Source organism: Mauremys reevesii, linkage group 3, assembly GCF_016161935.1.
Source record: "Mauremys reevesii isolate NIE-2019 linkage group 3, ASM1616193v1, whole genome shotgun sequence".
In the NCBI taxonomy this organism is placed as follows: Eukaryota; Metazoa; Chordata; order Testudines; family Geoemydidae; genus Mauremys; species Mauremys reevesii.
Window position 1 is genome coordinate 207796592 of NC_052625.1, and position 26444 is coordinate 207823035.

General features: G+C 48.0%; 1 protein-coding gene across 1 annotated transcript in view; it reads left to right on the forward strand.

Moving 5' to 3' along the window:
- The first annotated feature begins 246 nt into the window (after positions 1-246).
- NRBP1 (nuclear receptor binding protein 1) overlaps positions 247-26444 on the forward strand; it is a 75194-nt gene continuing 48996 nt past the window's right edge. Inside the window, exons 1-7 of the mRNA XM_039530329.1 lie at positions 247-354; positions 2335-2571; positions 20685-20807; positions 21325-21426; positions 21521-21610; positions 22104-22144; positions 23582-23676. Coding sequence (XP_039386263.1) covers positions 2356-2571; positions 20685-20807; positions 21325-21426; positions 21521-21610; positions 22104-22144; positions 23582-23676 — 667 coding nt within the window. The 5' untranslated portion in view covers positions 247-354; positions 2335-2355. The remainder of the gene's footprint in view (positions 355-2334; positions 2572-20684; positions 20808-21324; positions 21427-21520; positions 21611-22103; positions 22145-23581; positions 23677-26444) is intronic.

Here is a 26444-nt window from a genome sequence, read left to right on the forward strand (position 1 = left end):
GGGAGGGCTGCGCCCATCCCCCTGGCCCCAGGCCTGGTGCCTGGATGGACGGGCCTCCTTCAGCTGGGCGGGCTGCGCCCATCCCCCTGGCCCCGCCCCAGCCAGGGCCGCAGGTCGGAGCGTTCCAGAGGCCCCGCCCCCCGCGCTGTACCTGCCCGGCTGGAGGGGCGGGCTCTACCCGGGTGCCCTCCAATCGGGAGGCGGCGGCGGCGGGCCGGGCGCGTGTCATTGGCCCGGCTGTCCCGGCCGCCAGCAGGGTGCGTTGCGCCGCGCCGCGCTACGGTTAGTGCCGTGGCTGTCGGCGACGTAGGAGCAGCCCCGGCGGCGAGAGCGCGAGGCGCCGGGCCCAGCCCGGTGAGTGCGGCCGCGCGGGGCTTGTCCGCGGCCCGGGCCGCGCTGAGCGCGTCTCCCTCCCTCCCTCGGGCGGGCGCTGAGGGCCTGTGGGGCGGGACAGGCCCTGGGGGCGGTGAGAGTCCGGGGGCGGGGCTGGACGGGCCTGGGGCCTGGGGGCGGGGCAGGACAGGCCCTGGGGGCGGTGAGAGTCCCGGGGGCGGGGGCTGGACTGGGCCTGGGGGCGGTGAGAGTCCCGGGGCGGGGGCTGGATGGGCCTGGGCCCTGGGGGCGGTGAGAGTCCGGGGGCTGGACGGGCCTGGGCCCTGGGGGCGGTGAGAGTCCCGGGGGCCTGGGCCCTGAGGGGGCGGGGCTGGACGGGCCTGGGCCCTGGGGCGGTGAGAGTCGGGGGCGGGACGGGCCTGGGCCCTGAGGGGGCGGGGGCTGGACGGGCCTGGGCCCTGGGGCCTGGGGGCTGGATGGGCCTAGGCCCTGTGGGGGCAGTGAGAATCCCCCCCCCCGGACTCTCACCGCTCCCACAGGGCCCAGGCCCGTCCAGCCCCCCCCGAGACCCTCACCCCCCCCCGCAGGCCCTGGGGAGGGGCTGGACGGGTCCGGGCCCTGTGGGGGGCGGTGAGGGTCCCGGGGGCCCCGGTGAGGGTCTGGGGAGGGGTGGCTTGATGGACTTGGGTCCTGTGGGGGGTGGTGAGGGTCCGGGGCGGCGGGGGCTGGATGGGCCCGGGCCCTGTGTGGGGCGGTGAGGGTCTGGGGGGGGGCTGCCCTGTGAGGATCGGCGGGTGGGTGGTGGAGGATGTGCCTGGAGGGGCCGGTGAGGGCCTAGGGAAGCTGGGTGGGGGGCGGCCTGAGGCCTTGGGGGGCGGCCTGAGGCCTTGGGGGGCGGCCGTTTGGGATCTTAGGGCAGCTGTTCCCTGGCTCTAATCTGTTTTCCCCCCTTTGCCGGCCGGGACAGAGATGTCACATTACTGGGAACTGGTGCTTAAATGAGTGGGGGGCGGGGGAGACTGGTGAGTGGGTCTGCCCCTGTTAGCCAAGACCGAGCTTGGGCACTTGTTGAGTAGACCCCGTCTGGTGCTCGCTGCCTTGCCGGTGCTTGTATGAACTACCTACATTTCCCCATAGCAGACCTGGCCCAAAATCCGTCTCTTCCCTCGGGCTTCCTGGTCTAGGGATCTGCTGGATTGAAATGATTCTGTGAAATCTCAGAGAGTGGCCCATGTTGCTGTTGGCCAACTTGTGCCAATGTGCAGTGCTCACTCTTTGTACATCTGGTAATGCTCAGAAAAATGCATCTCTGCCTACCTGAGCAGCAAGATTTCTCCCCCTTAACCAAGCACTAGTTGTTTAGCCTTCCCAGAAAGCAAGGCGTGCCGAATAAGTGTGAGAGAGACAGAAGGTCCCCCACAGTGATTGACCCAGGATTATCTGTAGAGGAATAGGAAGGAAACAGGATGCTTTGCCTTCCAGTGGATCAGATCTCACAGAGAGAATGTTCTCCCCAAACAACTAGGGTGGCTGCAGTACCTTAGGAACATGTGGGGTGAGCTCACTGGTTGGGCCCAAAGCAGATCAGCAGTGGTCAGATACTAAGGCCTTGGCTACCCTTGCAAATTTGCAGCGCTGCAGCAGGGTGTGAAAACACACCCTCTCCAGTGCTGCAAATTGCGGCGCTGCAAAGCGCCAGTGTGGTCAAAGCCCCAGCGCTGTACGTTATTCCCCACAGGGAGGTGGAGTACGGACAGCGCTGGGAGAGCTCTCTCCCAGCGCTGGTGCTTTGACTACACTTAGCGCTTTGAAGTGCAAGTGTAGCCAAAGCCCACGTGCTGCTTTGCTAAGTCTTAGAAGAATCAAGTCAAACTCTTCTTCCTGAGTGAGCTGCCCTGAGCTGGAGAGTGGCTGTCCTTGGGGAATATCCGCTCCACTTTCCCTAGTACTGGGCGGGGTGCTTGACTAGAGGTGGTATGTGAGCTTTGTCATGGTTTCCAGGTACTAGAATTGCATCCCATCATGTCCGAAGGAGAAGCCAAGCAGGTTCCCAGCAGTGGTTCAGACACAAAGCCAGAATCCACATCTTCTGGGCCAGGAATGACCTCCGTGTCTCCACCAGTGACTTCTGCAGCTCCGGCAGCACCCCAGGAGGAGGAGGAAGAGGAGGAGAGTGAAGATGAGTCTGAAATCCTTGAAGAATCTCCTTGTGGACGGTGGCAAAAGAGACGTGAAGAGGTCAGTGCCTAGCAAATAAGCAAAGGGCAGGGAACTTGTAATGTTGTGAAGTCCAAGACTGTAACAGGGTTCAAAAAAGAACTAAATAAGTTAATGGAAGATAGATCAATCAATGCCTATTAGCCAGGATGGGCAGAGATGGTGTCCCTAGCCTCTGTTTGCCAGAAGCTGGGAGGGGGTGATGGGGTGGATCACTTGATGATTACCTGCTCTGTTCATTCCCACTGGGGCACTTGTTATTGGCCACTGTTGGAAGACAGGATACTGGGCTAGAGTGGCCTTTGGTCTGACCCAGTATGGCTGTACTTGTTAAGTTCTAATGGCCTTTATTGGGGCGGGGTGGGGGGGGGGGAAGAACACAGAAAATAGGGGATGTGATGAGGATTGGCGGTGGGTGCCTATGTGAGCTGGTGAAATTCTGTACTTTCTTTTGAGTATAGCCAGTGTTTGGGACTGGTGGAGAGTTACAATTCCCCAGGAAGAAGAATGGTGGTATGAGGAAGCTCAGCCTCGGTATGAGGAACTGGTCTGAGTAGCCCAGGGCATCTTGTCCTGTGGTTGTCATTTGACTATGTCAAAGTGAGCAGGACAGATTGGTGCCATCGGTTCTTTTTATTAGTGAGTGGTCCAGTCATAGAACCTGGTTCCCTTCCTGAGCTGAATTGTACCCGTCCTCTCTCAAAGTAGCTTTCTCCCGTTGGTTCCTTTGCATCCTTTTCTCCCTCACCCCGTCGTCATTTCCAGATAGTAGTTTGTTTTTACCCCTGTTTGTGTAAGAGAGTGAGACAACACATTGGATGTACCTGAGTGCTACTGAATAGTACTCCATGTGGTGGTGGAGTTAACTCCTACCTAATCCCCTTTGGACGGTGGCAAAAGAGAGAAATTCACAAGCCCCATTTGAAAATGATTTTCTTCAGTCTCTGGGATGTCGAGTCCAGGGGCCTACCTGTGGCCTCTGTTTGTTAGGGGTTATTTCTCTTTTTATGCATGTTGAGTTAGAGCTAGTGCAGTTTACTTCTGCACAGAAAATGGGCAACAGAGAAGTGAGGGATGGTATTTGTGGCATCAGTGCATACGTCTCATCAAGCCTTTTGTTGTTGGCTATCCAGAGAGAATTGGCCAATTTGTGTTTTGCTGTATTTGTCTGGTGATTAAGACGTTCTCTGATGTGGAGGTTACCACAATCACCCATCCCTCCATCAGCTGCTGGCTGGACTCTTGTGGCTGTGCTTTGGGCTTGACTTGGAACTTCAGCCAGTGCAAAATCCTGCCTTTTAAGTAGGGGCACACGATGTGAACTTGACTCACATGCTGCTTGCTCTGCACAAAGCTCCTGGTGCATAGCAAGGTTTTGTTTGCCATTTGTAAAGCCCCCAGTGGGCTGTCACAGACTCCAGCTTCCTTCCGTTCTCCATTGTGGCCCGTGTATTTCACGCAGTCCTAGTTGTCTGTTACCAGAGCTGACCTCCAGGTAGGTGACAGGACTTGTCTGGGATTTGCTCCCTGATGCGGTCTGCTAAAATAAATATTATCTTGAGTATCATGCAAGACTCACCCCATCCTCCCCTTTCAGAGCTTGGCTTTACTAGGAAAAAAAAGTGCACACTTCATGTCAGGTATTATTAGGTAACTTCTTAGGGAAGACAAGACAGTTAGAAGGTCAAGGTGAACCCAAGGCTTGCTCATAGTCTTTATATTGACCTGCTAATACATGCAAAGTGGCTGAGCCTGGATTAGAACTCATGGCCCCCTGACTCCTCGTTCCTCCAGATCAAACTGCCTTCCTGCTAGAGATGCTGAGCATCTGCAGTTCCCTTTGATTTCAACTGAAGTTATGAGTGCTTAGCACTTCTGAAAGTCATGCTCCATGTGTCTCAAGCGAGGCACCTAGAAAATGAGGAACACGTAGCTAGTGGCTATCTATGCAAATTTTGGCTTGGCTTGCCCAATGGTCACATAGGAAGTGTGTGGGTTTGATGGCATGGACTGCACTCTCAGCAAGTTTGCAGATGACACTAAACTGGGAGGAGTGGTAGATACGCTGGAGGGTGGGGATAGGATACTGAGGGACCTAGACAAATTAGAGGACTGGGCCAAAAGAAACCTGATGAGGTTCAACAAGGACAAGTGCAGAGTGCTGCACTTATGACAGAAGAATCCCATGCACTGCTACAGACTAGGGACCGAATGGCTAGGAAGCAGTTCTGCAGAAAAGGACCTGGGGATTACAGTGGACGAGAAGCTGGATATGAGTCAACAGTGTGCCCTTGTTGCCAAGAAAGCTAATGGCATTTTGGGCTGTATAAGTAGGGGCATTGCCAGCAGATTGAAGGACGTGATCATTCCCCTCTGTTCAGCACATTGGTGAGGCCTCATCTGGAGTGCTGTGTCCAGTTTTGGGCCCCACACTACAAGAAGGATGTGGAAAAATTGGAAAGAGTCCAGCGGAGGGCAACAAAAATGATGAGGGGGCTGGAGCACATGACTTATGAGGAGCGGCTGAGGGAACTGGCATTGTTTAGTCTGCAGAAGAGAAGAATGAGGGGGATTTGATAGCTGCTTTCAACTACCTGAAAGGGGGTTCCAAAGAGGATGGATCTAGACTGTTCTCAGTGATAGCAGATGACAGAACAAGGAGTAATGGTCTCAAGTTGGATATTAGGAAAAATGTTTTTACTAGGAGGGTGGTGAAGCACTGGAATGGATTACCTAGGGAGGTGGTGGGAATCTCCTTCCTTAGAGGTTTTTAAGGTCAGGCTTGACAAAGCCCTGGCTGGGATGATTTAGTTGGGGATTGGTCCTGCTTTGAGCAGGGGGTTGGACTAGATGACCTCCTGAGGTCCCTTACCATGTGGTCAGCCTTTCTCTTTCTGCAGAAAAGCCTTCCTTAAGGCTTGCCTATATGGGAAAATTGACTGGACTAGCTGTAGCAGAGTAAACTGTTCACAGATAGCTCCTTGTGTGGATGCTGTTCTGGAATAAGTCATTTTATTCCAGAAAAAATGCTATGGAAGTGCATTAATTATTCTGGATTTAAAGTGACTTTGATTCCGATAGTGTTCACAGAAGGAGCTATTGTGGAACAACTTTTCAGCTAATTTCTCTGTGTAGACAAACTCTTTTCACTACACACCATGGCCTAATTTTGGCAGCAGTGAGGTAGTGATCCTGTTGAAAACACTTTAGTCATTACACAGCTGATTCATTCCCTGAGTATCATCCATCCTGTGCACTTAAAGAGGCAGATGCCTGTGAAACAAAATAGTGTGTGATCATTGTACTACATCATGATATATATGTATAGGGGAACAGAATTAAAGTTGCACAGGCAACCTTCATTGTGGCATTTCCTCTTTTGAATCATTGACTTTGCGACCTAAATAACATTCTTTTAGTGTAGATTGGTGTATGTAATAGCCTCGGTTTCTTTAAAACCTGCTGCCAAATTCTGCATAATTGCAATCTAGTGAGACAGTATGTAGCAGCTGGAGAACATTGGGGCCCTAGCAAGTCACCAAGAGGAGGGCGGGTTTTCACTAGGGTTTGCTAATAGAATGGCGATGGCTATTAAGTGCTTATCTCTTTTACTGTACACTTTATTGGGTACCAAGGGAACATGTTCAGAAATGGTGTTTTTTTTTTTCTTTCTACTTCACTCTCCTACCAGTCTTGCAACAGGACAACCTCCTAAAAGGGCTTTGTAGGTGCAAAGTAAATAGGTTGAGTCATAAGTGAGGACAAAAGTCTTAAAATGCTGCACAGCTGTCTTCTCCAGTAGTTTTCCTCCCACTTCCTCGTTTCTCAGCCATTCTTCCCCATAAATATATACCCCTTGACTGGGCCAAAGGAAGATTCCTCCCCCCCCCCCCCCCGAAAGTGGTGAGTGAATGGAAACAAGTTTTTTATAGTGACATCCCACATTGATAGCTAGAGAGCTGGGAAAATTCTATATGCCAGAGGCCAACTCAAATTCTTTCTAAGAACTTACAATTCTTTATGCAGGTTATTAAATGACAACACTTTGAATCAGTGAAATGCAGGATAGAAACATTACAAGTTTTAATATGGGTAAGTGTGTACATCTAGGACAAAGAATGGAAGCCATAATCACCTGACTGGAGGGATTCTATCCTGGGAAGCAGTGACTCTGAAAAAGATATGGGGTTGTGGTGGATAATCAGTTGAAGATGATCTCCCAGTGTGATGCTGTGGCCAAAAGGGAGGTTTAGGTTGGACATTAGGAAAAAGTTCCTAACTGTCAGGGTGGTTAAACACTGGAATAAATGGCCTCGGGAGGTTGTGGACTCTCCATCTCTGGAGATATTTAAGAGTAGGTTAGATAAATGTCTATCCGGGATGGTCGGACATTATTTGGTCCTGCCATGAGGGCAGGGGACTGGACTCGATGACCTCTCGAGGTCCCTCCCAGTCCTAGAGTCTATGATCCAATGGCTGGAAGCTGAAGCTAGACAAATTCAGACTGGAAATAAGGCCTACAGTTTTAAATGAGAGTAATTAATCATGGGAACAGTTTACCAAGGGTCATGGTGGATTCTCCATCAGTGGCAATTCTTAAATCAGGACTGGATGTTTTTCTAAAAGATCTGCTCCAGGAATTGCTCTGGGGCAGTTCTCTAGGGTAGTTATACAGGAGGTCAGACTTGATGATCACGATGGTCCCTTCTGGCCTTGGGATACAAGCGTTGTTAGCGCACACGGTCATCGGCTGCTCTGTGATCTTAAGTGCATAATATGGTTACCTAGCAGCTTCTCATTAGAATTGCCCCTTTGAAAATTGCCTCAGATTCCCACCCCAGGGTTTGTGTGCTCCTTGTGGCTGATTTGGGGCTAGGGTTGTGGGGTCCCAGCTGTGGATAGCTGTGTCAGCAATACACTTAAACATCTCCAAGATCTATCTTGAGTGGTAACAGCTAATTTAGACCGCATCATTTTGTACATATGGCAGCACTCTTCCTCAGGTCTGGGAAATGTACTCATTGTCACACCTAAATACACGGTTAAACAGTTTGTGAACTAACTACTTATGCTAAACTTTCTAAGGGACCATTTGAGGTGAAAAGGCCTGTTAACACTCCTGTAGTCTTAGGACAAAAAGTCACAAGGGGATCTCACTAACTGGTAACTCTTTGCAGTCAGCTTTGGAATTTTATATAATCGAGTAATTTTGTATCATCTGGAAACTTGGCTACCTCACTGTTTACCCCCTTTTCCAGATTTATTATGAAAATGTTGAATAGCCCAGTTCCCAGTGCAGATCTGTGGCAGACCCTGCTGTTTACCTCTCATGCTATTTACGGTGGTTACTAAAAAACTACCTTTCCCTTCCCATGGTGCTCACTGGACATTTCACTAAGCAATGAAAACAGAAGAATGACCAAGAACCCCAGACCTCACAATGTTTCTTTTGGCAGTTTTAGCAGATTTTCAGCCATCCTAGTGCACTGTCTAGATGGTACATTGGGTCTTGTATGCATCCCTGGGCCAGAACAAATTCATCTTTGTCCATTAAAGCCCTATCTTTACAAAAAGGATGTGTTCAGTGTTAGCTCAGTCAAGTTATCTCATCAGGATTGAAAAGCCCTGTTGTAATACAGCCAAGGAAGTTTGAAATTAGATTAGCTTGCTCTTTTAGCCTTGGCTCGCCTAGCTAAAACATGGTTAACATGGCTTCACATGTGTTTAAAAAATCTAATGTAGACAAGACTTATCCCGAGTTAGACTGCTGTTCCCAAAGGTAAACTGCAAACAATTATAACCTGGAACAAGCATTTTGTTAGTGTCCAGACTAGCCTTTACAAACATGAGGTAAAAACTCTGGTGTAGACATAGAACAGAATTTGTTTTCATTTGTTGTTGGAACTTTCCAGCCCTCTGGTGTCACATTGGGGTCTGCAGACCCTGTGTGACTGGCACTTGAACCAGATGCACCTGTGCACAGCTGACATACTTAGCAGAAGAAAATAGTACTGGGCCAGTGTGTTCCTTTTTCTCTAGTAACCAAGTTGTTTTCTTAGCTTGCTCCAGAAGGGAGGACACTGATTATATCCAATTACACACAAGTGCCTGATGTTTTTTCAACCACCTTGAAAGAGCATCTAAATTTGTATTGAATACTGTAATAGTATCGAAGCTCATGATGCAGCCAGAAAGCAGCTAGAGTCTGTGGTGGCCCCTAAGATTAAGATTCATGGTCAGTTGTCAGTAGACTTGGAAGCGTTAGTTTGGTAACGGTTTCATCATGATGGAGAAATTGAAACGGTTGTGGTGGTGCTGGCTTGAGATCACTTGAGCGCCCTGGTGCTATATGATGCACAGAGGAAGACAAGGAGCTGATATAATGGAGAAAGGGGGATGAAGAGGAGGGTGTAGAAGAAATTTTGGCTTTAATCCTATAATGACTTGTGGCTGCAGCAGGCTGTTGCAGGGTAATAGTCCAGGCTGGTTCCTTCCAAATGCCTGCTGTGCAGAGCACATGCCCTCAGGCCCTGCAATGTGAGAGTGGGATAGGTGATTGCACGGACTGCTCATCATCCAGTGCATATTGGGGCTGGACTTTCTCCTTGTAGCCTCTGCGAGTGATGAGCTCCACTGACGTCATTTTAAGAAGCTAAACCTGCTTAATTTTCCTTTGCCCAGAGATGCTTCTTTCCCTGCCAGGGGAAACCCTGTTGTTGTGCTGCAGTGGAAACCAGGTAGTGGTGAGGAAAGGAGTATCAGCCTCTGATCAGAGCCAGCAACAATGGTGAGCTCACTCAGGGTTTGGGTGTGTTTGTGGGAAAATCCTGAGCCTCCCTGCAACCACCCTTGTGGGCAGTTGATGCTGTGATCGCAGGCTTGGCCAGATGCTGGTGTGCTGTGTGAGTGGCAGGCTGAAAGGCGTCCTTGGAGGTACCCCCTAGGGCAGTAGTCTACTGTGGAGTCACTTGGTATTAACTTCTCTGTATTAGGGGGACTTAAGAATGGCTATACTGGGCCAGACCTGTGGTCTGTCTAGCCCAGTGTCCTATCTTCTGACTGTGGCTGGTGCCGGACGCTTCAGAGGGAATAAATGGAGCAGGGGAATTTTCAAGTGATCCATCCTGTCTTGTTCAGTCCCAGCTTCTGGCAGGCTGAGGTTTAGGGACACCAAGAGCATGGGGTTGTGTCCCTGATCATCTTGGCTAATAGTCTTTGATGTACTGATTCTCCTAGAACTTATTTAATTCTTTTTTGAACCCAGTTATGCTTTTGGCCTTCATAACATCCTTTGCCAATGAGTTTCACAGGTTGACTGTTGTGTGAAGAAGTACTTCCTTATGTTTGTTTTAAACCTGCTGCCTATTAATTTAATTGGGTGATCCCTGCTATTTGTGTTATCTGAAGGGATAAATAACACTTGCCTATTCACTTTTTCCACACCTGTCATGATTTTATAGACCTCCATCATTGTCCCCCATAGCACTCTTTTCTAAACTGAACAGTCCTAGTCTTTTAAATCTCTCCTCATATGGAAGCTGATTCATGCCCCCAATCACTTTTTTCTTCCCCCTCTGTACTTTTTCCAATTCTAATATCTCTCTTTGAGACGGGGTGACTAGAAGAGCACACAGTATTCATAGTATGGGTGTGCCGTGAATTTCTATAGTAGCTTTATGATATTTTGTCATATTTTCTATTCCTTTCCTAATGTTTTTTAACAAGAGCACATTTTCAGAGAACTCTCCACAATGACTCCAAGATCTTTCTTGAGGGGTAACAGCTAATTTAGACCCCATAATTCTGTGTGTAGAGTTGGGATTATGTTTTCCAATGTACATTATTTTGCATTTATCAACATTGAATTTCATAAGAACATAACATTCATATGCCATTTTATTGTCCAGTCACCCATTTTTGTGTGAGATCCCTTTGTCTGCTTTGGACTTAACTATCTGGAGTAATTTAGTATCATCTGCAAACTTTGCCACTTCACTGTTCACCCCTTTTTCCAGGTAATTTATGAATATGTTGAACAGCACTGGTCCCAGTGCAGATCCTTGTGGGTGGGGCGGCACTATTTACCTCTCTCCATTCAGAAAACTGACCAGTTAGTCTTACTCTCTTTCCTGTCTGTTAACCAGATACTTATTCATGAGGATCTTCCCTATTATCCTATAACTCCTTACTTTGCTTAAGAGCCTTTGGTGAGGGACCTTGAGGAACACAAAATTCACTGGATCACCCTCGTCCATGTGTGTTGACCCCTTGAGACAATTCTGATAGACTGGTGAGGCATGATTTTTCCCTTTACAAAGGCTGTGTTGACTCTTCCCAAAACAAATCATGTTCATCTATGTGTTTGATTCTTTTCTTTTCTGTTGCTTCAACCAATTTACCTGGTACTGAATTTAGGCTTATTGGCCTGTAATTGCCAGGATTACCTTTGGAATCCTTTTAAAAAAAAAAAAGTCACATTAGCTGTCTTCCAGTCATCTGGTGCAGAGGCTGATTTAAGGGATAGGTTACATACCACATTTATTAGTTCTAAAACTTCATATTTAAGTTCCTTCAGAACTCTTGAGTGAATACCATCAGGTCCTGGTGACTTATTCCTGTTCAATTTATCAGTTTGTTCCAAAATGTCCTCTGACACCTCAGTTTGGGACAGTTCCTCAGATTTGTCTAAAAATAATGGTTCAGATGTAGGAATATCCCTCACATCCCCTGCAGGGAAGAACAATGCAAAGAATTCATGTAGCTTCTCTGCAAGGGCCTTGTCTTCCTTGAATGCTCCTTTAGCGACTCAGTTTGTCCAAGTAGCAAAGAATCCTGTGGCACCTTATAGACTAACAGACGTTTTGCAGCATGAGCTTTTGTGGGTGAATACCCACTTCATCGGATCAGTTTGTCCAGTAGCCCTACTGATTGTCATGCTTCCTGCTTCTGATGTACTTGAAAAAAATATTTGCTGTTAGTTTTTGTCTTTTGGTAGTTGCTCTTCAGATTTTTTTTGTCCTGTCTAATTATACTTTTACACTTGATTAGCCAGAGTTTGTTCCTATTTTTCTCAGTAGGATCTGACTTCCCATTTTTTAAATGATGTCTTTGTCTCTAACTGCCTCTTTTACTCTGTTTAGCCATGGTGGCATGTTTTTGGTCCTCTTACTCTTTTTTGTTTTGTTTTAATTTCGGGTTTACATATAGTTTGAGCCTCTTGTGGTAGTGGTAAAAAGTTTCCGTGCAGCTTGCAGGCATTTCACTTTTGTCACTGTTCCTCTGAATTAGCATTTAACTAGCCTCCCCATTTTTGTGTAGTTCCCCTTCTTGAAATTAAATGCTACTGTGGTGGGTATCTTCGGTATTTCCCCCACCAGAAGGATGATAAATTTAATTACATTATGGTCACTATTACTGAGCAGTTCAACTATATTAGCCTCATGGACCAGATCATGTGTGCCATTTAGGACTAATTCAGGAATTGCCTCTCCCCTTGTGGGTTCCAGGACCATCTGCTGTAAAAAGCAGTCTTTAATGTTGTCTAGAAACTTATCTCTGCATCCTGTCCTGAAGTGATCTGTCCCAATCAATATGGGGATAGTTGAAATCCTCCATTATTTTGGGGTTTTCTGTATTTTTAGCCTCTCTAACCTCCCTGATCACTTCATAGTCACTATCACCATCCTAGTCAGGTGGTTGGTAGTATGCTCCTGCCTCTATACTCTAATTATTTAAGCATGGAATGTCTATCCATAGAGATTCTGTGGTACAGTTTGATTCTTTAAAGATTTTTAGGATATTTGACTCTTCTTTCACATATAGTGACACTACCCCACCAGCATGACTTATTCTGTCATTCCTGTGTATTGTTTACTCTGGTATTACTGTGTCCCATTATCATTGTTCCACCAAGTTTCTGTGATGCCTATTATATCACTATCCTTATTTAGTACGTCACTCAGGTTCACCCATCTTAATATTTCAGCTTCTTGCATTTGTATACAAGCACTTATAAAATTGATCAATATTAGTTGTCTGCCTCCATGTGGTGTAATTCAATGGGATTGTTCTGTTTGACTATTTCTCTTCAGTTCCTACCTGTACTTTATCAAACTTCTATCCTCTTCTCTTTGAGATATAGAGAATCCCCATTAATAGATCTTCCTCTAAGGGATATGTCTTTCTGAATCCTGTGCTTCTCCATATCTTTCGTCTTTCCCCTGTCCTTAATGTTAAAACTCCTCTGTGGCCTTTTAATTTGACATACCAGCAATCTGGTTCAGTTTAGGTGGCGCCCATCCTGCCTGTATAGGGTCCTCCTTTCCCAAAAGGTTTCTCAGTTTTGAATAAATCTGAATCCTTCCTCCTTACACCATCATCTCATTCACGCAGCGAGACCCTGCAGTTCTGCCTGTCTACCTGGCCCTGCACGTTGAACTGGAAGTATTTCAGGGTATGGTCCCATGGAGTCCTGGACTTTAATCTCTTACCTAGCAGCCTAAATTTGGCCTCCAGGACATCTCTCCTACCTTTTCTTATGGCCCTCCTAGATGTATTGAGAGGTCCACAACCTTTGCACTTGGCAGGCAATTTACCATACAGTTCTCCCGCTCATCACAAGCCCAACTATCTGTATTTCTAATTCTCGATTATCTGTCTTCATAATTATAGGGGTCCCGTTCCCTTGAGCGGTATACTTACTGCAAGAGGATACCTTTACATCATCTGTAAGGAGGGTTCAAACTATGCAATTGTTTCTCTCCACTCCTGCTTGATGTTCTCCTTCCCAAATACTTTCCCCTCCTTAGCAACACAGAGGTTGTTAGACTGGGGGTTGGACTGCTCTGCTGTGTCCTGGGTAGGGATGTAAATAGTGGTTTTAAAAAAAGTAACCATGTAACTGATAAAATATTATCAGTTACACGGTTAAACATTTTACTGGGGAACTAGAGGTGCCCAGGATGCTGCAGCACCCCTCACGTTTTACACAGGGCTCTGCTGCCTACCCCTGTGGTCTGCTGCCATGCCCCTGTGGCCAGGTACTTCAGCTGCTGCCCTGGGAGCAGGGCTGACAGCGGAGTCCTGGGCTCTGGGGGGGGGCAGCGGAATTTAATTGTTAACCGTTAACCAAAACTGAAACTCTCTTATCGGTTACATTTTTATATCCCTAGTTCCAGGAAGACTTGTCTATGTACAGCTCTGTCTCCCTTAGCTCCTCCAGTTGAGTCACTCTGGTCTCCGGAGACCGTACACGGTCTCTGAGGGCCATGAGCTGTTTCCCTTGAATGTGCACACATACCACCTGCCCTCAAGGCCAGCTGTACATGCTGCATTCAGTGCAATAAACTGGATACCCCTGCTACTCGGCTACTGGACTTCTGCCTGCGTTATTTTTACTCTTGCTGGTTTTGTTTTGTTTTGGAGGGAGTTATTGGTTCAAGCTTAGAGAATGTTTGTTTAGGTATATCTGGCTCTCTTACAATCCTAGAATATCAGGGTTGGAAGGGACCTCAGGCGCTCATCTAGTCCAACCCCCTGCTCAAAGCAGGACCAATTCCCAACTAAATCATCCCAGCCAGGGCTTTGTCAAGCCTGACCTTAAAAACCTCTAAGGAAGGGGATTCCACCACCTCCCTAGGGAACCCATTCCAGTACTTCACCACTCTGAGTGAAAATGTTTTTCCTAATATCCAACCTAAACCCCACTTGTCTTTTACACCCCTGCTGTGACTACGTGGGTGTGAATTCACCTGGATATCTAAAAAGGCTTTCAGCTAATCAGAAGGCAGCTGCCACTGCAGGCGTTGATTCTGTGTTTTCATAGAATTTGCAAAGCTATTATTTGAAGCTATTCTTGTGTTTGAAAGAAAAATGTGTCCGTTACTAAGGTATGATCTGGGAGAGCAAAATTGCATTCGCTTCTAATTCTCTTGACCTGCCATCTAGAGCTGATTCTTATTTTGTCAGTTTAGTAGTTCCTGTTCACTTAAAAAGCGACAGAGTCCTGAGGCACCTTATAGACGAATACACGTATTGGAGCATAAGCTTTCGTGGGTGAATACTCACTTTGTCAGACACATACCCACTTTGCCGGATGCATGTGTCTGACGAAGTGAGTATTCACCCACTAAAGCTTATGTTCCAATACGTCTGTTAGTCTATAACAGGGGTCTCAAACTCAAATGACCATGAATGCCACATGAGGGCTAGTTCATTGGCCCGAGGGCTGCATCACTGACACATCCCCATCCCCTCGCTGCCCCTGGCCCTGCCCCCATTCCAACCCCTTCCCTGAAGTCCCCACCCCAACTCTGCCCCCTCCCTGCCCCCAGAGGGTGTATAAGGGGTGTGGTGGGGGCTCAGGGCAGGGGGCTCGGGGCAGGGAGTTGAGGTGCAGGAGGGGTGGGATGTGGCAGGGGGTGCAGGCAGGGGGCTCAGGAGATTGGGGTGCAGAAAGGGTGTGGGATGCAACAGGGGCTCGGAAGGGAGTTGAGGTGCAGGCAGGGGTTGGGGTGCAGGTGGGGCGGTGCCTGGAAGCCAGGGCAACACACAGATGGAGCCCTCTGCTTCTCCCCCCCTACAGCAGGAACATGATGCCAGCTGCTTCAGGGAGCAGCATGGGGCTCGGGGGGGGGGGGGGGCGTAATCCTGCTGCTGTAGTTTGCCCACCCCTGGCCTGGAGGGAGGCCGGGGGCGGGCCACTTGGTGGGCCGCAGGAAATAGCCCCGCGGGCCGCGTGTTTGAGACCCCTGGTCTATAAGGTGCCACCTTCCTGGTGCAGGAATTGTACTGGTTGCTAATTTCCCAGAAGTGGAAATATGCAGAGGCTACTGGAAGAAGAAAAAAGTTGCTTACCAGTAACTTCAGATTCCAAGATTCCAGAAAGGACCATTGGGATCACCTAGTCTGACCTTCTGTATAACACAGGCCAGAGAAGTTCCCCAAAATAATTTCTAGAGCAGTTCTTAAAAAACTATCCAATCTGGATTTAAACATTGTCAGTGATAGAAAATCTACCATGACCCTTGGCCAATTGTTCCAATGGTTAATTGCCTTTGCTGTTAAAAGTGTGCGCCTTATTTCCAGTTGGCGTTTGTCTAGCTTCAGTTTCCAGCCATTAGATTGTGTTAGACCTTTCCCTGTTAGTCCGAAGAGCTCATCAAATATTCCCCATGTAGTTACGGAGATCAAGGCAGCCTTCTCTTTCTTCAGCTACATAGATAGACTCAAGGAGCTCAGTCACTATAAAGCAGGTTTAATAATCCTTTAATCCTTCTTGTAGCTCTTCTCTGAACCCTCTCCAATTTAACAACCTCATCCTTAAATTGTGGGCATCAGATCTGACCCCAGCATTTCAGCAGTGGTTGGGGGGGGTGGTGTGCGTGCGCATGCGCTCTCTGCACATTCAAGGTTCAGCCCACCTTCCCCCACTTCAGTCTCTCAGGTCAAGAATTCCAAAAGTAAAGAAGGAACTGGGAGGCGGTTGGGGCCACTGCCCCTTATCTCTTCAGAACCGTCTGCAAGGTCGGGGGAGGAAGGGAAAAGTGGCCCCAAGGACAGTGCTCTCTAGAAGATATTACACTGAGAGGGGCCAATCCCAAAAGTGTGCAGAGGGCACCCTGACTACTGGTCAGTAACCTCTGTCCGTAGTGATAGGAAGGAAGGAGCAGGCATTCTGTTGGGCAGTGTTACATTTTAGTTGATGCTGAGACATCTAGGACAGGCTGTGATTTGGCATTGGATGGAGGGAACTGAAGGAGTGAGCAAATTTGTACTGGAGAAAGTCTGCCGTCATGGGGCTTTCATAAGCTAAGCAGGGTGTGATGTCTGGTCACCTCTCCAAGGAGAACCCAACCTGTGATAGGAAGTCTGTTTTGTCATCTTAGGTGATTTGAGAAGGCAGTCTTGTTAGTACTGACCAAATGCCCAGTGCTTTGTTGCAGTGGTCAAGGTGGATTGATTTAAATCAAGGGGAAAGCCTGCATTTAAATTGACTTTTTAAAGAGGAGGTGCATTCTCAATGGTTGATGCAGCCATTAAAGCTTGTTGATTTACAACAAAACAGTGTCTTTATGCTGGATTTGAGAGAGAATTTTTTTCCCCAGGAGAGTACACTATAACTACATATATTTATTTAAGCAGTTATGTTGCTTAATCTTTTCAGGTTCTTATTAATGCTACATTTTTAGTATGTAGAAAACAGTGACTGATATATTGCTTGTTTATTATATAATTAACTTTTTTGCTTATGCTTTGTATCACGCTGCATTATGATGGTAACTGGCATTTAAATACAATAGCATATAATTTTTTATTAAAACAAGCCCTTAATACAGTACATAACCTATTGTGCCATATTTATAAAGCTTGATCTCAAAAGTTAGAGGTTTTTCCTCTGATTCTTTCTTTATATAGAAAGTCAGCCTTTAACTCAGTTTTTGATAGAGGCTCATGGATTCAGCATATTTTTTTTATTTTATTTAAATATTTTAAGAGATTATAATAAATTTAGGCCTTAACATATTTTGTATTAAATTCAGATTTCATTTAACAGGTTTATTTTGAAAAAGAAAACACTATAATTTAAATCAATTTAAATAATCCAATTTTGTTTTTTAAATAATTGATCATCATCCTAGAAGGGTGGCTGGTCCCTGGCTGAATCAGTGCTAACCCCAGTGTCCCAGCATGGTGCTAAGGGTGTTGTGCTTCTGGCAGAGAGATGTAACACCAAAGTCCTGAATGAGCGTAGGCAGCCCAGATTCCATGTGCAATAAGAGAGATGAGGGCCTCATGTGTAGGCCAAATTAAAATATAAGGACTCTCACTGGCTAAAACTTCATGCAATTTCAGTTTGATATGGTTTCATTCATTTCCTGTTCTGTCTGTGTAGCTAGTTGTTGGTGGTAAACGGCAGCTACTTTCCATCCCAGATGCAGGATCGTGTCAGTGGTGTGATTCCTGTGTGTTTGTAGTGATGGCTAGGCAGAGGCAAATGGGAGTAGTTAGTGCCTTGTTGTAAAAGGATTTAGAAATTGCAGCCCTTTATAAAATGCATCTGTGCTCATCTTCCCCACCTTTTCTCTAAATTTGAAAGCACTTTGGGGCAAGGACAATCGCCTTAATACAACAGGATGTGACCCTGATTGGAGCCTCTGGGTGTATGTGGTACAAACATGCCAATGAGTCTGAGTCTGGATCAGCTGACTTGGGCTCTTGGAGTAGGTGTTGGGGTTATAAAATTGCAATGTTGAGGCTTGGGTTGGAGCCTGGGGCTCTGAGACCTCCCACCTCGCAATTTTATAATCCTGTGAGCCCAAGTCAGCTGACTTCAGCCAGCTGTGGACACGGTGCACTTTCATTGCAGTGTAGACATACTCCAGGTGCCTCATTGGGCCAAGACTGGTTTGTCAGTAGAGCACTAGTCATAGTAGAAGGTGATCTAGAAATGACTGGCCCCAATGGAGGGAAATGGTATGAGCAAATCATCGGGGTGTTGAAATAAGAGTAATAGAAGTGTAGGGCTGGAAGAGATCTCAGAGGTCATCGAGTTCAACCCCCTGTGCTGAGGCAGGACCAAGTAAACCTAGATCATCCCTGACAGGGGTTTGTCCTACCTGTTCCTAAAAACCTCCAGTGTTGGGGATTCCCCAATCTCCCTTGGAAGCCTATTCCAGAATTTGACTCCCTTATAGTATATATTCTTGATGTATAACACCACCACCTCCCTTTTTCTCTGCCTCCCTTCCCTGAACAGACTGTACCACTCTGTACCAATATCTAGTCAGAAGATTTGCCTCACCAAGTCTCATGCTAGCTAGTACATAAACTAAATTATTACTGAACACTTCTAGTTCTTCTTTATTCTCTGTACTCCTTGCATTTGTCTATAGACATCCAAGATGTTGAAAAGAGTCCCCCTCTGATTTCCCTCATGTGGCTCTTATTACCCTACTGTAATTTTCCATGATCCCCCGGCAAGATCAGCTGTACTGCTGACTTCTCCACCCTTGCTTCCAGAGGTCTGTAGTCACCGCTGATCTGCTCAGGGTCATATCTGGCAGTACTATAAGTATGCACGTGGATGAGCAGCATGGGGTGGTGATCAGGGGACAGATGAGCCACGACAACCTTTCCGTAATGTCTCAGATGTGGGCTCTAGGCAGGCAGGACACCACATGAGACATCAGGTCAGTAGATCGATACCTCCATCCCCCGCAGAAGGGAGTCCCTGACAACTAACTTCCAGTGCTGCCTTCTCTTGGGTGTGGTGGCTGTGAGGCTCCCAGCCTTGTGGGGAGGTGGCTGCTCCTCACCTGATGTTGCCAGTGCACTGTCCTGGTGCTCAGTTATGCTGGGTGGGGGGTGGAGAACTGTCTACTGCTCCAAGTGGCCAGCAGCCAGTCTACTCCCTGCAGAGCAGACTGTTTTCCTTCTTCCTCTAGGGATGCTCTAGTCATGTGTAGTTGGCTACCATACTCTGTCCCAGATGCTTCAATGTGCATCCCATCGGTGAAGTCCTCTCACTCCCGGATTCTATGCAGATGAGCAACCTCCTCCTGCAGCTCTTACCTGCTTGCTGAGCAACTCCACCAACAGATATTTCTCAGACTGGGTGGTTCCACCTGCTTGGCCTGTGGCCGAAGGGACATGCAGGCCACGTTCGTAGTAGATCCTTGGCTGCTGCTGCATGTCATGGGAAAATGTACCTTACCAGTGGCAAGGGCAGGGACTGCAACATTTCCTGCTGCTGTGACTTGCTCTTCCTCAAGTCTCTCTGCTAACTTGCATTCAAGCACCTTGTCCTCACCCGCAGGCGCTCTCTGGCTCTTAAAAGCTTATCTGTACAAAGTCATCTTTGTCCATCCCATGCTTTGTCTGCTCATCTCGATGCTTCCTTAGAGCTTGTCTTCACACTCTTTGCATATCTCTAGTGCAGGCACACTCACACTGGGTTATAGCTGTTCATTGGTAAACCTACTGATACCAGCTAAAGTACTGTCAACAGTTTCAAACTGTTCTACTTAAATTGGTACAACAACTGTGTAGACAGCTGTGCATCTCCTCCCACTCACAGCTGTCTTGATTTCCCTGTGCCTGAAATGACTTCCTTCCTTCTGTGCTCCAAGCAACATCACTCTCTGCAAATCCCTCCTGACACTTCTTGTCTGCTTGGTTTCCACATGGGGGTCCTCTCTTCACCCCCTGGATCTGCTTGGGGGCATGACTTTAAGCAGAAAAAAAAAACTAAAAAGATAGGGGGGGTAGAGAGAGGGATGAGAGAGAGGAAAGATAAAGGAGGCTAGAACTTGGAGAAGAGAAGAGGAAAAGAAGAGGGGGACATGATAGAGGATATGATAAAAGTGGATGAAATCATGAAAGTGGATAAGGAAAGTTATATTTAAATTCAAATAACAGAACTAACTAAACAAAAAAAGAAAAAATAAAATTAAAAAAAAAAAAAAAAAAAAAAGTTCTTTCTCACGCAAGCACACAGTCACTTGTGAACTCTCCTTCTGAGAGGGTTGTGAGGGCTAGGGACTAACACAATGTTTAAAAGGGGGATAAATTCGTGTGGCTAAAGTCCATAAATAAATGCCTAGCCAGATGGTAAGAATGGTGTCCCCCTCTGTCTGTCAGGGAGGATGGGAGATGGATGCAGGAGAGAGATCACTTGATCATTGCCTGTTAGGTTCACTCCCTCAGGGGCACCTGGCATAGGCCACTGTCGGTAGACAGATACTGGGCTAGATGGACCTTTGGTCTGACCCGGTACGGCCTTTCTTATGTTCTTATGACTGATAGAACTAGAAATATCCTAAATGATACAAACAAATCATGCCATGAGGCAACCCAAACTGCAAGCTAATGTCTGTGCAAAAAGTTCTCTCCCTAGAGCATTCCCTACTCCCCCGCTCACATGACCCCTGGTCTGCCTCTACACGTGTGGCTTAGAGTGTAGACTCCGCTGGGCACACCATAACTTACATGAATAACCAAGTCTCAGATTGCACCCTGTGGTTAGTAGGGTTGAGGCTGTAAGATCAGTGTAGGAGGAAGCTATAGATGAGTGACTGGTATTGGTGGTGTGTCCCTGCCTTTGGCTTCACATCTGTCCCCATCTATCTGTCCAGGTGAATCAGCGCAACGTCCCTGGAATTGATAGTGCCTACCTGGCAATGGATACAGAAGAAGGTGTGGAAGTTGTTTGGAATGAAGTTCAGTTTTCCGAGCGCAAGAATTTTAAGCTTCAGGAGGTAAGTTAGGGTGGAGATTGTCCTGCACCTTGTACCAAGAATGTGTCCTGTGGCTAGGTGGGGATCACAGACCATGTGGCTGAGCATAGTTACATAGCATAGAGTTACAAACCCAGCCAATCTGACAGGAGTGCTGAATTGCTCTGATTCTCCAACTGAACATGCAGGCCTCTGGGCATGCTTGGAACTGAACTGTGTTGTGCTCCCAGTGCAGAAAGTATGACAGGCTGGTTCTGTCAGGCTCTTCCCCTTGGATGTGGAACATGGTTTGAATCTGTCAATATCAGTGGCCAAATAATGTCCAGCCATAGTTGGGGGCAAGGCATGCAGTTTGTATCTAGCATTGGGGTCAGATGCTGCTAGTGTTAAGCACATCAGTTGGAACCATGCAATGGGGTAGTGCATAGCGTTGGAACGTCTGGGGACTCAGACATAGGAGAAGAGAAGGTTGGGGAATGGATGGGAATGTTCCTTGGCTTAGGACGGTAATGTGGTTCTGCTTTTCTGGTTGTCATAGGAGAAGGTTAAAGCTGTCTTTGACAACCTGATCCAGCTGGAACACTTGAATATTGTGAAATTCCACAAGTACTGGGCTGATGTAAAGGAGAACAAGGCCAGGGTAAGTGGTGTAAGAAGCTCCTCTTAATCCGCTCGCTGGGGATACTGTGGGCTAGAGGGGAAGCAGCAGGTAATGTCTCATCTTGTCCCTGCAGGTGATTTTCATCACAGAGTACATGTCCTCAGGCAGCTTGAAACAGTTCCTGAAGAAGACAAAGAAGAACCACAAGACAATGAATGAAAAGGTAATCTCTCCTCCTGCATGTGTGCCCTGCTTTGATGGGCACTCTCTCCTCTGGAAAGCTCTTTTCACAGGCCCCTTGCTCATGGTTGGGGGTTGCTGTGTCCCTGCCTGCGGTAGAAGCTCCATTCAGCTGTCATCCCTGGCAGTCAGCCAGCATAACTAGGGGTGTCTCTCCAGGAAAGCATCAGGCAGGTTGATGCAACTCTGCAGAGGGAATGAGCTAGTTTTGAGATGTGCACAGATTGTGCACACCTCTCTTGCATGTAGAGTACAGAAAGAAGGTGGAGGATTTCTTCGTCACTGCATGAGTGATGTGGCTGTGTTGAGCGTGGGAGCGGGGATTCCATGGTTACCATTCACCAGTACAACTGGGATGGTCTGGAGCTTAGAGGCCAGGCTGCAGCAGGAGAGGCGCGTTCCTCCAGATGAGCTGAAATGGCAGCAGTTAGTCCTACTTGCTGATTGTGACTTGTACTTCACCTTGTTATTTGTAGGCCTGGAAGCGCTGGTGCACCCAAATCCTCTCTGCTCTCAGGTAGGTGAAGTGGGGCGATGCCCTCAGTATGAATGTCCAGCTGTTCTGGAGTTCGGCAGCCTGAGCCAGTCTTCCTAATTAGCTGTGGGATGGAAGAGTGCAGCCTACTAATTAGGCAGTCTAGACAAAACTACTCTGACCACTAGACTTGGTTTCAAATATGATGACCTCCTCCCCCTCTCCTCCTTCTGCTGGTAATCCTGCCCCTCCCACAGACCAGAGGCAGCTTCAGACTGGCCCTGCAGGCAGCTGGGGACACTGGTCCTGTGAGCCCCAGATTACTTTTTAAATTGTAAACTCATTCACCACATCACTAGCAAGTTACAGAACTAGAGTGAAATATTCAGCCTTGCAAAGAGGAAGGCCTGGATCATCCCATCACTACCATTTTTCCAAGCACAGATAACCATAATGGGGGGAGGGATAGCTCAGTGGTTTGAGCATTGGCCTGCTAAACCCAGGGTTGTAAATTCAATCCTAGAGGGGGCCATTTAGGGAACTGGGGTAAAAATCTGTCTGGAGATTGGTCCTGCTTTGAGCAGGGGGTTGGACTAGATGACCTCCTGAGGTCCCTTCCAACCCAATATTCTATGAACCAGAAATAGCTGGGGATCCAGTGAGCCCCTCAGGCTGCTAACTCGGCTAACAAAAAGTGCAGGATAGATATAATCTCTACTTCTGGCTCTTTAAAGAGCCTAAGCCAAGGACTGGGGAATAAGCTCTGGAACTGAGGGCTCTCTGCTAAGAATGCCCTTGTCTAAACACATGCACCCAAAGACAGTCAGCTCTGGGGATTTAGCTTACCTCGACTGCATGAAAACCACTGATGTGCAAGGTATAAATATCTAGTAGGCCAAGGTGTGTCTCTACAGTACCTGAGACCCAGATCAAGAAGGGCCTGTCTGATCTGGGAATGTGTGTGTGCTAGGCTACATGCTCTCTGTCTAATGTCTGTACAATACTGGGCACCTTCTTGGTTCCCAGTAAGTAAGGTCAGAATGGGTGTTTCTTTTGGGGGTGGACTCTGCTTTCAGACTTGGCTTGCCTCAGTATAATGTCTGAACATCTTTGAAATCCCTGTGGCCAATATTCTACCCATGAGAAATCAGGTCAAGTAATATTTCTCTCCCTTCCCTTCCCACCCCCTCCCCCATTTATTGTATCCTGGGCTTTTGGGCTCCAAGAGCTTGTCAGAGACGGTTTCCTTTTCTTCTTTCCTGGGGTCCTTTAGCAGGAGCCAATTTTATTTTGTGTCTTATTCTTTGTCTTCTAACCCAAAGACTGTGCACTTCCAGTTCCTGAATTGTATCGCCCTGGTTTTGTAAATACTCTTGCATATTGTTCTGTAATGTCACCTTTCCAGCAGGGCAGGGAGAAGCAGTGGGAAGGGGAATGCCACAGCACTCTTTTCACTAGTGTTCTGTTCTGAATTTCCAGCTACCTCCACTCCTGTGATCCCCCAATCATCCACGGCAACCTGACCTGTGACACCATCTTTATTCAGCACAATGGACTGATCAAGATTGGGTCAGGTAAGACTCTCCAGAGGTGACCCTCAACAACAAAGCAGTTAACATGGTCAGTCAGTAGTGGACGCCTGGTTCCTGAGCTGCCGAGAAGCCATTGGAAGGGATATCTGCGGGAATGGGCTATCTAAGTACTAGCACTGCCCCTCCCCAGACTGGGGGGAAGGCTGGGCAGGAGGGTCTGTCCTGCCTTGTCTGTTCCTGGGGCACAGAGGGGCTCAGTGGCACAAACTGCTTTCCCTTCTAGTCAGTTAGGTCTGGGCAGGGCCGGCTCCAGACCTCAGCGCGCGCTTGGGGCGGCAGGCGGCTCCGGTGGACCTCCCGCAGACGTGCCTGCGGATGCTCCACCGAAGCCGTGGGACCAGCGGACCCTCCGCAGGCACGTCTGCGGGAGGCCCACCGGAGCCGTGGGACCGGCGACTGCTAGAGCGCCCCCCGCCGCGTGCCGCCCTGCTTGGGGCGGTGCAATTCCTAGAGCCGCCCCTGGGTCTGGGTTTAGTTCGTGTCCCTGAGGCGAGGGATTGAAACTAAAAATGTCACTGGAAAGTCCCAGAGTCTTGGCTCTGGGCAGAGTCCTCCATTGTTTAAACCTCTCCTCACAATCAGGCCTTCCCCAAGGACTATACGTGCCTCTGCCTATTCGCACTTAATCACTCCCCAGTGCTGTTGATTTTCGAGAACTGCCTGGAAAATTGCCCAGTGAGACCACATGAGCACCCTTTTGGGGGGACCAACTGTTCAGAGCCAAAGTTATGGAAGGATTCTGTGGCCCTTACCCCCTTGGCTCCGTTCGCATGGCTAGCTGCTGCCAGTGGGGGGACAGTTCATCTCGGTGTGATGGCCTTGGCCTGTGCCTGTGAGCCTCGTCTACCATTGCTCAGACCTCTTGCCAACCTAGAGTCACTCCTTCTGGTCTGGGCCACAGGACGTTGTCTGACTGGGCTACGCCTCCAAGTGTAAAGGTGCAGAAAATTGGCTTCCAGTCCAGGAAGCCCTCTCTGCTGAAATGTGAATCTCAGAAGTTGGACAGGCTTTTCCTAGGGCAGTGCAGAGCAATGCGCCTGCTCTCTGCCTCCATCTCAACTGTGTTGCTATTTTTAAGGCTTCTAAGACTGTCTGCAGCCATGTGCATTGTCTGCCATCTTGGCATACTGCCCTCCAGCTGACAGTGCTGCTGTCTTTGGTCATTCCATCATCACTAGCAAATCCATCCAAAGGTCTAGGCCCTAGCGAATGTATTCAGGCTGACTTGTGACCTGTACCAGTTTGATGCTGCCAGTGTTTGGGGACTTGCCCTTTGAACCCGCTTGTTTCACCTGTCACCTAAAGAGACCATGCAAACATGATCATGCCTGCAGTTTTTGTGGCTGATCCTCCTTCGCTGTGCTCCAAAGGGACACTGGTATCCTCATCTCAAATGTATACCACGCATGGTGTCTGTATTCCTTCTAAATCAGATCACCAAGCTCTGCTTCTCCCCGGGGGTTAGACTCCATACAGTAGGTGTCAGAGGCTTTGAACTTGCATAGGATGAAAGCGTTGGAGATCCTGTACAGACATTGTATTCCTTGAGGATCACTGCAGAGGGACATCCCCTCCACACCAGTGGGTTAGGCTGTCCATTGAGCCCGATTCTCCTTTAGTCAGAGTCGGGAGCTCTCCGGGCCCTGGTGCTGACTCCATTCTTTTTCTGATAAGATCTACATTTGGGAACACTTCACAGGAGTTGCATGTCTGATTCCCCCTTGTTGGCAAACCACTTGCCCACCGTCATTCCCCAGGTTCAGCCCATTGATGATACAGGAAGGATTAGACACCTTAAAGGAACTACGCCTCCTACCCTTCCTCGTTGGTAAGAATCGCATGCAGCTGCAGGTTTTCTGACTGAGTCAGCACTTCATTCAGGGAAGGAATCTACTCTTGACTTGGCATTTAGATCTGAGGCTTGATTTGGAAGGACAGTTTTTTCAGTCTTTAACACTCCGCCTACACTTTCCTGGGGGTGTACTGCTTGCTGGACTCCCACAGCTATGCAGAGGCTGCCTTGAAGAAGATTGCCGTGGGTCTTTGAGTGTCGCCCCTGCATAGTCATGCTGTCTGCCTGCCTTTGCCTGGGTTTTGTTTCTCTAGTGTGTATTGAAGGAAGTGAAGCGCTTGGAACCCTGCAGCCTTTCTAAGGACAGTATAGCGTGAAGATGCACAAGTGGTCTAACAGGTTGCACTTTCTAAAAGATCTTCTCCCAGCACTGGGGAGGGTATATCCCATAAGCGTGAATATGCAGAGGCAACACTCAGAATTAGTTACTAGTAGGCAGCCACTCACAGCTACAAATTGTGCTGGCTGGGACCTTTTTTTCCTTACATACAGAAGAAAAATGATCGTAATCTCTCCGATTGAAGCATTTCTTTTAAGTAAGGGAGCTGAACACGAAAATGGGGCTATGGTCATCAAAGCTCCTCTCTGTATAGTATCTCTCATCCCAGTGTGCCCTAGAGTCAGAGCTGCTGAGGACAGTGCCGCATTCCCACTCCTGCAGTGCCCACACAGTTAGGGGAGAGGGAGCTGGGGTCCGGTCTGAATAGCCAAGTGCATTCCAACTGCGTGATCTCTATTCTCTCTGACTACGGGAGCCAGCCAAACCAGTGTGACACCCAAATCATAGGGGGAGTTTATGGTACTCTAGGATCCGTCAGTCAATAAACATGGAGCCTATGTTGCCATTTAATCACTTTCAGGGACTAGCCAAACTTTGAGAACCCTCACTATCCTGTGT